The sequence below is a fragment of the Balearica regulorum genome, chromosome 2, assembly GCF_011004875.1.
Source record: "Balearica regulorum gibbericeps isolate bBalReg1 chromosome 2, bBalReg1.pri, whole genome shotgun sequence".
Lineage (NCBI taxonomy): Eukaryota > Metazoa > Chordata > Aves > Gruiformes > Gruidae > Balearica > Balearica regulorum.
The window spans coordinates 27,411,958-27,423,259 of NC_046185.1; the positions used below are offsets into that span (position 1 = coordinate 27,411,958).

At 40.3% G+C, this 11,302-nt stretch overlaps 1 protein-coding gene across 10 annotated transcripts in view; it reads left to right on the forward strand.

Moving 5' to 3' along the window:
- The window catches only part of RUNX1T1 (RUNX1 partner transcriptional co-repressor 1), a 114,261-nt gene that overhangs the window by 97,112 nt on the left and 5,847 nt on the right, over positions 1 to 11,302 (forward strand). For all 10 annotated transcript variants that reach the window (XM_075743737.1, XM_075743742.1, XM_075743736.1 and 7 more), the window contains one exon: positions 3,820 to 4,010. In XM_075743737.1, the coding sequence (XP_075599852.1) occupies positions 3,820 to 4,010 (191 nt within the window). The remainder of the gene's footprint in view (positions 1 to 3,819; positions 4,011 to 11,302) is intronic.

The following is an 11,302-nucleotide window of genomic DNA, read 5'->3' on the forward strand; positions in this document are numbered from 1 at the left end:
TAAAACCACGTGAACCCAATTCAGTGTCATACATCAGTGGAAAGTCATCAGTGACCTGATTCATCTCATTGAATTATGGGTATGTAGATGAAGAGTCTAAGCCAAGTTTTTGGTGTCCTCTCAGTCAAGAGAGAGGCAGGCACGAGGGTCAATCAGATCATAGGTTGAACAACTTGCTCTCTGGAAATACCTATTTCTGTTTATTAAATACTCAGGTAAACCCAGGCCCACTGTGGGCTGCTGCCTTAGCTTCTTGCTGTGTCATGAGGAAACGGTCTTTCAGCCATCTCCTATCACACAGCAAGGCCTACAGATGGTGGCAGTTCTGGACTAATGAGTTACCGGTTACTCAAGTTACTTAGTGGAATTAAGCTCTGGACTTACCAAACAGGTGTGGAATGACCATACTTTGTCAAAGACAGTAAAGGTCCTGCACATTCTCCAGGGGAGTCCTGAGAAAGAAATTGTGCTTTTTGGAGCAGGAAGCCAAGATAACTCATGTCACCAGCTCCCAATGTCCTTCTTTGCCAGGGTCAGCCTGAGAGTGAGAGGATGCAAAATGTCATGGTGGTACAGGACAGCACCCCTGCCCACCACTTTTCCTTTTTCATCGCGTGGACTCCCTTTGAGGGAGGTGACCAGGAGCTGGTTGGTGAATCATCATGCTGGGTTATATACAGGAGTGAATGATGAGTTGAGTACCTCTTCTGAGTCAGCTCCAGGGACCTCTGATCTCGCTGAGTAACGCCTGTTCCACACAGGCTCTTTGCTCCCTGGAGCTTCTCTCATGAGTTAGCACTGCTCAAAGGGAAAGAAGATTTCAATTGCATTTCTAAAAAGACAGGGTGAGTTTATGCCAAGAATGCTTAGCATTAGTGGAAAAATGGAGGATGCAGATACATGCATCTTAGATATCTGAGGTTTAAAACTTTGGGATCCATGTTTTCTGATATTGGAATCTATTCACTCTTCCTTTCTCAGTAAAAACAGAGAAGGGAAGAGTGCTGGTATCGTTCTTCTGGTTCATAGCTCAGTATCGCCAAGGCAAATAAAATCTCCTTCACTGTCACTTACAGCTTTTCCAGCACAAATATTAAGTTTTTATTGTTATCTGAAACTGTGAAGCCAGCATTCTATGTGTATAAAATATCTGTAGGTACTGGAAACATTTATTTTAAGACGATGTGCAGAAAATCAGTGATAGGAAATTTTGTCTATTTTATTTGGCTGTTCATTAGTTCATACAATATTGAAATAATGGTGGTGCCTTGTGACCAAAAAATGCCACGTCTTAACTATTTGTTTTCACACTTAGAATATCACTATACAAATTCTTTTGTCAAAGGTAGTGGAAATACTAAAGTCCAATCCATAGTTTACGCCAAATAAAAAGTATCAGTACTTTTTCTTCAGCATCTGGCCCCATAAACACGTTTAGCACCTTCACATTCTCGGAAGCTTTGCAAAAAAATTACGCAATATAGAAATTATAATATAAGGTTCAATTTCTGTATTTAGCCTGAAAAGAAGTAGATTATGTAGGATGAAAAACTATAAAATTAGAAATTTCTGTAAAATGTTGCAGTGTTCTGCTTTTTTTTAAGCTGGCATTTCTAACCACTGCAAACACCTCAACATAAGATGAAATTTATATGATGTAATGAAAGTGCATCATGCCATACAAAGATAATTTCTATTTGTAGCAAATATCAGCAAAGAAACCCACTTTGTTAATAACGGCAGTTCATAGACACAAAACGTCTGTATTTAAGTTGCCTCATTTTTATGAAAATGGTAATAAAATTGCATCTGTATGTTTGCCTGTGTATATTTCTTTTCTCACGATCAGTGAATGTTTGCAGTTGGTAATAAATATTCAAGCACCTTGCAAATGTCCTACCAATTCCCTTTGCTGATCTGTGTGTGCCTGTGGGACTAGAATAGGAATGCATAATTTAAATATAAATTGCCTGATTTGCATATACAATTAGTCTAGCTGCAGCTTTGATCGTAAGCAAAAATTATTGTCCTGTATTGCCACTTAGATAGAATTTTAATTCACCTTGAATATTCAAAGTAAATTAAGCCTTAGCTGTATGGTTGAAGGGTATGATTTTTTCCTCTCCTGAGGCTTTCCCCTAAACAACATTTATGGTAGGGTAATATAAGGGCATATTTTCAGCCTCATAAAAATAAAGGCATAAGTTTTGTCTCTAAATTCCCCTCCCTTGAAAACTTCAGTTCAAACATCTCTCACGTTACATGCGCACGTAACGCACACACAGACAGACACATAGAATAACAGAACTCTTCTTTCATTTTAATTAATTCAGTTTTATTCAGTACATGACTTAAAGTAAAGTCTTTATTGTAATTTGCTTAATAACTAAAAATGGCGACTTCATGTGGTCCTTATTTTTTTAAATAACAACGCAGAGCTATGAGACAAAAACTCAAGAGAGTTATTGACTTAGTATCTGTACGCAAGACTTAGGTCTATGTGCATATGCATGCACACAAATACACGGGCTAAATACATGGACTAAAACTCAAACCCATAACACAGTTGTAATACTTAGATTTTAATCTACAGTAAAACATTTTTATTAGAAATCTGTGTTTTTAATTAAACAGAACATTTAATTAAGGTGGGTTTTAAGTGGATGAAACAATTAAGTGCAAACACTTGAATGAAACATGTCATAATTAGTTTTAATAGAGTGTTAATTGGTACTAGGTTTGCCAAGTTAATAATTACTGCTTATTAAATTTTCAATTAATCATTGTCATTTTGCTTTGAATAAAGATGAAAATTAGATAAACTAATTCAGGGGGAGGATGGTTTCCTTGTTAATTAGAGCAGTTAATTAAAAAAAAAAAGAAATTACTTGTTTTAGTTGTCAATTAAAAGACTGTTCATTAGTAAAATCTTTGCACTCTTCCTGCATCAAAACCCAAATAACTAATTTGTGACAATCCACGTTTTCTGGAATAAAAGATATGACGCTAGTAGATACGGAAGAAACGGCTCACAGTGACTTAGTGGTTTTACAAGGCGCGTGAAGGTTTGAATTTAGTGAAGCGGCGTGCTCCTGCTCGGTGTTAATTGCGCGCTGAAGCCTTGCTGGCTGGGGTGTGTGCTCCGGGGCTCCCCAGAGCCAGGAAGTTGAGTCTTCGCAGTGTAAACATGGGTTTGAAGGAGAGATCAAGAGGTCAAGTGAATGTTCATAAACAAATTTTAATTTTGGCTCGTAAAATTATATGTCCAGGAAAAGATATTGGACCAATGATTTAAATTTTTTAAATAAACTCTTGGGGATTTCTTAACATCATGTATTTATTCGTTAATATACTGGAAAAAAATTGTTAATGACTATAAATCCTGTCTTAACTTCCAGAGCTTAAAGATACAGTTTTGGAAAAGTCTGTAATATATGTCTTAAATAATAATTCTTGCCAAAGATATTCATAAACCTGGTGTGCTGCAAATCCAGTTTTCCAAGTAAAATGTTGAAAAAGATTACATAAATAACGTGCCAGAGATCTGAAATGTCTGTACTTAAAGAAGTACTGACCATGAATCAAAATAACAAGAATCATCACAAGAGTTAGAGGCTTGTGAGAGCTTTTGGTGGCGGGGAGGTAAAGAAGCACCTGGGTGGTCTTGAGGATTCTTGAGGAACCAGGTTCCTCTGTGTCCTTCTTCTCAAAATGAAGGCTGTCTATATAACAGAGTATCTGCTGCATTTCACGCGTCATTCCTACATACCCCGGTGCCAAACGTCCTGTGCTGATGAAGATTTCTTCCCTCCTTTGTAGAGGAAGCTGTCAATGAAGTAAAGCGTCAGGCGATGGCCGAGTTGCAGAAGGCAGTGTCAGAGGCGGAGCGGAAAGCTCACGACATGATCACTTCAGAGAGAGCTAAGATGGAGCGCACTGTTGCCGAAGCCAAGCGCCAGGCTGCAGAGGATGCACTAGCTGTTATCAATCAGCAGGAGGATTCAAGCGAGGTAAGGTCTTTGCTGGGCAGGCATCACCTGTGGCTGCAAACCGTGGGTGTATCTGGGCTAGCTTTAATCTAACCAGCACGAGCTATTCCTGTGACATCAGAGTTCAGCGCCCGCTATTAACTGTTTGCACAGTAGCTTTGGATGCATATTTCAGGTGTGTGCTGGGCTCCAAATTTTCTTGGCTCTGTTGTAATTCGAGCCCAAAATAGGTAGTGACCTTCAGCTGCAGTCTCACCTTTTAACTGCTGTTCAGGGTGACGTATAGTGCACACGTTTCTGTTCTAATGTAGCTTTTCAGTAGCGCTATTTTAAAGCTCTTCAAACTACCATATTGAATAGATAACAAGATTGCTCGGTGGAAAATATTTCACGCTGAAATCTCATTTAAACAAAGAAATGATTCATTTAAGAGCTTGTAGAGCGAGGTGGCTAAAAGCTTGTCTGGAGGAAGTGTTGGATGTAGAAGCGATTAGCAAAAGATGATGGTTCCTGTAGGATAGAATAGAATGTGAATGTAGATTTGTGAGTGTTTCCTTATTTTGAATGTGTTGCTTTGGCTGCAGGGAATATTTGAGAGTTGAGGAGTGGGCAAACAGCACTCAGAAGGGAGAAAAATAGACTGGAAGAGCAACAAAGAGTAAAACAAGAATTAGCATGTTAAGACCTGATTTACTTTCAGACCTGAGCGTGGAAGCCTTGGATTGCTGCGGTACGGGACATCCAGCAGCACGACTGGCAGACAGCTGGGAGTGCGAGAGAAGTGTGTGTTTGACCAGTGCTGCAGCAGTCTAGATAGCAATTAAATTTTGTATCCATTACAGAAAAAGTGTCCCAAGTTAAAACCGCCCTTAAAAACAGAAATGACAAAGGAATGATGTCAGTTAAAAGTTATTTGTATATAATCTTCGTCTCTCAAGGCCACTGAAATGAAAGAACATGACTTTCATGAAGTATTTATTGTTCTTGTACTCAGCTTTTGGCTGTAGTAAACTCACTTTTTAATATAAAGTCTAAATGCCAGGGAGCTGGAAAAAGAGAGTAGATGCCGGTACCTGTTGTGTGGGGCTTTATGTTTGTGTACACTATTGTACAAGCACTTTTCGTGGGCTGGATGGGCAGCGCCATAGAAGAGTCACTTCAGTTGAAAGATGCAGATGAGCTAGCTGCAGCATGCTGAGAAAAACAGCAAAAGTCACGAGCAGATAAGTCAGTGGCATGCTGCAGTATGCATCTATAATTTGAGGGAGCGTAAGATTTTAATTCATACCAGGCTTCTCTGGAGATGAAAGACCATTGTGGGATCACTGAATGCCCAGAGTTTCTCCTTAATGTGTAGCAGATGAATAACAAGGAGACAAAAGGAATTGATTTTCAGCATCTGAAAGTTTCTCAGGAAGAAAGGGACTAGGGGAAGTGTATGTACCCTTTAAGTACTAACTGTTCCATTGTAGATTAAATGAGACATAAATTCAATTTATTGGCATTTTGTATCTGAGATACTCAAGGACATTTTTCCTGCACTGTGTTCATAGAAAGGGCATTTGTCTGACTTAGCATCATTAAAGAGCTGTCATTTTGTGTGTGTGTATAAACAAGAGACTCCTATTGTTAAACCAAAATTCCAAAAGTAAATGCCTTTGGAGGAAACTGCAAATTAAACCTGTTTAGTGACTTGATATAGTGTAGGCAGGACAGAGGAAGTACTTACGTGCCAATACATACAGCCCATTCTTCCACAAGCAAAACTCTACCAAAGGAGTGTGTAGAGAGTTTGTGTGCTATAATTCACTCCTGAGCAGTCATAGCTCTGGAAAAGGCTGTATAACAACAGCCATCTTTGCTTCGTCTCCTGAAGAATTGCTTATGAGGTTGTTCAATTCTTGGAAACAGGATTTTTAAAAAAGGCAAAGAATTCTTTTAATTGCATTCTAATGAAATGTGGCTGATAGGGTTAAAGATGTACTCAGGGCTGTGCGTCCTAGGCCCCCTGGACCTAGACCAAACTACATACTTGGAGCTATTAAAAATGAAGTCTAGTGGCTGGGTCCTGCAGCTTTCACCCCTGTGGTCACAAGTGGCACATCAGAATGGCTGTTGTGAGGTGAAAAAATGCAGATTGTAGTAAATCTGCAGCAAGAACTCAAGTTTGCTCAGTTTGTGTTTACACAGGTGCTTGGTTAATTGTGAAGGGAGATGATTATTTGAGAGTTAGATGTGTCTATTAAGTTTTTATAATTAATCCCTCTTTGGCGTCTAATGATACCAAAGTCCAACCACTTAGGCCAGTGATTTCCATGATTACCTGTTAACTCAGGCTGTCTTTTTTTTTAACAACTCCTGTAAAAATGGACCAACCTTTTCCTTTATCTTGGAGGACAGGAGATCAGTTTGCCAGTGTTGGAAAAGGGTTTCTTTGGAGATGAGACCTTGTGTTTATCGAGGTTGAGGAACAAACCTTCATGTTTGTTTTGGTGTCCATTATCTCTTGATCTCTCTGTGAACATCCCTCCTCATTTGTCTCAGTTATAAGTCTCCATAACTTCTCTCTGTTTACAACTCTCAGCAGTACGCTTCCAGCAACGCAGATTCCTGTGTACTAAAGGCACTGGAGTAATATTTCCAGGGCTAGAATATTTCCAGTTCCAAATATGAGAATGCTGAAGAGCAGCTTCTGCAGTCTTAGAGGTCTAGAGGAAGGCTGAGCATCACTCCTCATTTCTTATCCTTGGTGGGACATTACCCCAAGGCCTGCAAGGGAGCTCAGTATAGGCTGCTGTATAATCTCCATGCAGCTCCTGACAGAGAATATTTCTCCCACGGGTGTAGTTTGTTCTTTTGGCTGTAGAAACTATGAATGGAGATGGGAATTTGGCACCAGATTTCTAATGTATCAGATATAATTTTGGTCTGATAGGGCCACTCCCTGTGTATTGGCAAGGTTTCTCCCTTACAGCTCTTCGTTTGTTACTCGGTAAAATACAACCTGGACCTAGCTGAGGCTTCTTGGAGCTGCTCTGGTGTGAGGACTTTGTGGCATGGTTTCTATTGCAGTCTTCTCCAGAGCTCAAAGTGGTAACTAGTACTAAACCTCAAGATTTTTGTAATTATTATAATTTTAAGATAATATGTAGTCTTCTCATCCAAGACCTTTCAGAGGTCTCACAAATAGAAGTAGATTGGGGTTTTGATTTTTTTTTTCCCCTTGGGGTTTTTTTGTGGTGGTTTTTTTTTTCCCCTCCTCTCTGGTTTTGGGGGGTGGTGGTTGTGTTTTGTTTTGCTTTGTTTTTAACTCAGGAAAAGTAGTATTCCTGACTGCAAGATTGTCTGCAAGAAAACAGTGAAGCTGGACGTGTTGAACTGACTAGACCAAAACAAAGAGGGCAGAGGACAGTGAGAGGACTAATAGGGGAGGCATGATATTTGGAAGCATCCTGAGTTTTAAGAAGTGGTCTGCAATATTCTGAGAATCAGCACATTACATAGTATAGTTTTAATTTCTGACCTGATCTGGTCCCTTGTTGAACTATTGTTCTTTGCTTATGTTTGAATTGTTCAGTATGATTTAATTCACAGTGCCACTGCTTCAGTCTCTGTGCATTTACTTTCTAAAGATTTCCATAATTTTTCAGCATAAGCCCTTGGAACTAACCAGAACATGTTCATTATTTTCTGTTATTCTAATGAGATTGGTTGAAGACCAGCAAACGGAGCACACTGCTGTTGGAAAGCAAAAGGACAGTAGAAGGCCTACCTGTCAGCATGGCTGTTCCTGAACCACAAATTATTTCTTTACCAGTTCCTTACAGTTGCTTGACAAAAGATGACCCATTCATCAGTAGTTGACTTGGCTAAGTACAGAAACATGTGTGAGCAGCCTACTCTTTAATGACTGCCGTGCTTGCTTTGGCTGCAACGTACTGTTGTGCAAATCAATTTTAATAGTGAGGGTGAACAGCTTAGCAAAGAGACCGGCTGCCTAGATTGTAGGAAGCAGGGGGAATCATCAAAACATCTGTCTTTTTGCTCTGGTATAAAATGCCACTGAAAAATCTGACACTCAGTGTTCTTCCTCACTTTTTAGTAGGGTGGGGGCTGGGGACGGGGAAGGAACACAAATGTTTCGGTTCTCTCTACTTAAAGCAGATGCTGACATCTGCTTATTTAAAACAAGTATGTAACTCGTCCAACACTGCTTTTAAGAGATGTGTAATGTTAGGGCTTGTTTATATTGCAGCAGTTTATGTTGTATGTGAATATCACAATTACCTGACAGTTTGAAGACAGCTGGGTTCAATCTCTGCTGACCAATCTGTTGAGACCAGGACTGTGCCAGCAAACCCAACTCTGAGCATCAGATGCTGTGATTCAGGCGAGCTTAGTTTTTAGGCTGGTATTGAATTTAATACATATGTCAGCTAATGTTTAATTTTTTTTGGCTGGGCATCTCTTAGAAAGTAGCACATCATCCCCTGCAGTGGTGGGTGGTACAGAGGCGCCAGAGCCATGTGTTCTGCGCAGGATCAGTCCAGATGTGATGTGAACATTGGCACTGCCCCAGACTCCTAAGCTAAGCCTGGCTAGCCAGCTTGCACGTCTCTTCCGTATGCTTCTCTCCACTTCTGTTTTCAAGATTTAGCTTCTCTCGTGCAGACTTGTATTAACAGAGATGTACTTCATACAATGAACAGTAGCTTGGGCAAGCCTGGAGCATTCAGTGATAGGTGTAACTTTACTAAAAGCATCTAAAAGTTTGAATGGAGCGCTGCATTTTGACGCAGCGTGGGAATTTCCAAAGTACCGAAGTGTTTCCCTTTCTAACAGGTCTTGCACAGAATTTTCTTAAACAACTTTGCTGGTTTTTTTCACTGGTGTTCAGTGGCTCATATGGTCTTCATTTACGCCACTGTGGTTTCACTGATTTCTAGATGTTCTTTTTCTTGTGGTTAGCAGTGATAGAGTTTTGAATGCCATGGGATTTGCAGAACCAGGAAAAATCTGGGTTCTTAGTGCCCAGCCATGCTTCCTTTCCTGGTAAACTGGGGAAATCCAGAATTTGTCAAAGATGACAGAGCAGTGTTTGACACCATATTACGGCATTTTAGAGTTCATCATCTCTTTGACGTGTCACAGTCCATTTGTTTTTTTTTTTCTTCTTTAAGCCAGCTCTACACTAAGTCTCAGCTGGAGGTGTCAGAGGAAAGCAAATACTCAATTGTGGTTAAATGCATCAAAGATGAAAGTGACGGGATGGGCAAAATTACTGACAAGTATGTGTCCTGGTACTGGAGACCACAGAAATGGAGACCATTTGTTTTTAAGAATTTTCATGATGGCAAACAGAAGTTTCTGAGTTCTGTTGTTTGAAGATGGAAGCTTAAGTGCATGAGAATTCAGAGTCTGACCTAAGATAAGGCTCTGACCTAAGACTGATGTTCCTTGTCAGTTGAAAGAGGAGGACGAAATATGATCGGTGGCATAGATTCGGAGTGAGATTCCCATCTGGTGTAATTTAGCCCGATTTCATTGAATTAATCCATTTTCAAGGTAGTGAACTTAAATTGAATTATGTAGTCTGAGAATCTGGCCTTTTGTATAACCTCAGTGTTTCACAGGAAAATCAGTGCAGAGTTAAACTGTAATCCAGTCCTCCTCATAGTTTTAGCTACATCTGGAACTCTATAAAGCACAAGTTGGAAGTGCAGTGTAGTAGGTCACTACCTAAAGACGGAGAAGATAGACCAGGAGAGGCTTTGAGAGATCTGCTCCTCCCTTTCCCAATGGATGATCAACTCTAGCTGTATCATTCCTGTAAGATACGTGCTTTACCTGTGCTTTAGTGATGGAGATTCTCCAGTGACTCTAGGCAATTTGTGCCTGTCCTTAAAAAGATGTCTTATAACATCTCTTTCCAGTTTGTTTTGCAGATTTTTGATCTGGTTACTTCTCCTCTTCATCTGTGTAGACATGGTCATTGCCTGTTTCACTGCTGTAGCTTCCAAGATGTTTGGTTGCTGCTGTCCCCTCTCAGTCTCTCCTTAGGTTTAACAGTCTCAGTTCGTTCAGTCTCTTTTCATAGCTTGTGTTTGTCTGACCTTGGATTATTCTGGCTGCCTTTCTCTGGGTTCTTTCCAAGTCTTATTTGTCTTGTTTCTTTTGCTGTATTTGAAGTGCATCATCCCAACCCGGCCAGTACTCCAGGCTGAGCCTTGCCAGTGCTAGCAGGTGGAGAGTTTTGCTGGGACCTGCTAGAGCTTCCCAGGAGGGAAGATACCTTCCCCGTGTTCAACCCGATAGTGAGCTCAAGCTCTGTCTGTGATACGTGGATGAACTGGAAATACGTGAGCAGGGGTGCACGAAGCACAGCCCAGGCCGTTAACTGCCATCTCGAGCCTGGCTTTTCTCCGATGGAATTTGGGCTCTGGAGCTATCAGCCAGCAATGTGAACAGAAATCATCTGTTCCCAAAGCTTGCGGTGCCTGGGCCTCACCTTTGCTGCTGTTTTTCACTACTCGCACGTGGGAAGGAGCAATGAATGGCCACGGTGGTGAGGTCAGGGAGTTCTGCACGTCAAATCGAGCTGCTATCGCAGTGCAAGGTCCCCATGGCATGTGTGCTTGTTTATGATAATTTGCAATAGTAATTTTTAAATCAAATAAGTTGTTGCATAAATGTGAGCTGTAAAAATTATTTTTAAATTCTTGTATTTTATGTGCTTTTATTCCCACAATTACACTAAAGCTGTAATGACCTGTTAGTAATAATTAGAAATAATACATCCAGTAGACAAAATCACATACCAGAAGATGAAGGGCACATTAAGTAATCATGTAAGGAGGCAGCTTAGAGCATTGCCACTTCATTAAAATCTTGCACTTATGTGTCACTTTTCATGTTCTGTACAGGCTGATAGTTAACTGATGACTATTTTAATAAGAAAGTTGAACCAATACTGTTAAAATTAAATGACTTTTCTGACATGAATATGGGTCTTGTGGTAAGATAGTGAAATATTGTCCAGTGGCTCTGGTCACATCTGGGAGACAGTTCTGCCTGTGTAGATAGGCAATCCTCAAAAGGGGAAGCAAAATGAAGATTTCCCAGAAGTTGGCCTATATGAACCAAATAAATAATCGAATAGAAAAAATTTGACATCCTCATAATAATTCCAGCACAATTAAAGCATGCACTTCAGTGTTGCTGTCGGATCTGCACAAGGGAAGGATTCCTGCACCTGGGCAGGTGCTGGTTGACTTTAGCATTATTCCACGTGGGGAAAAAGTGTCTTTTCAGAA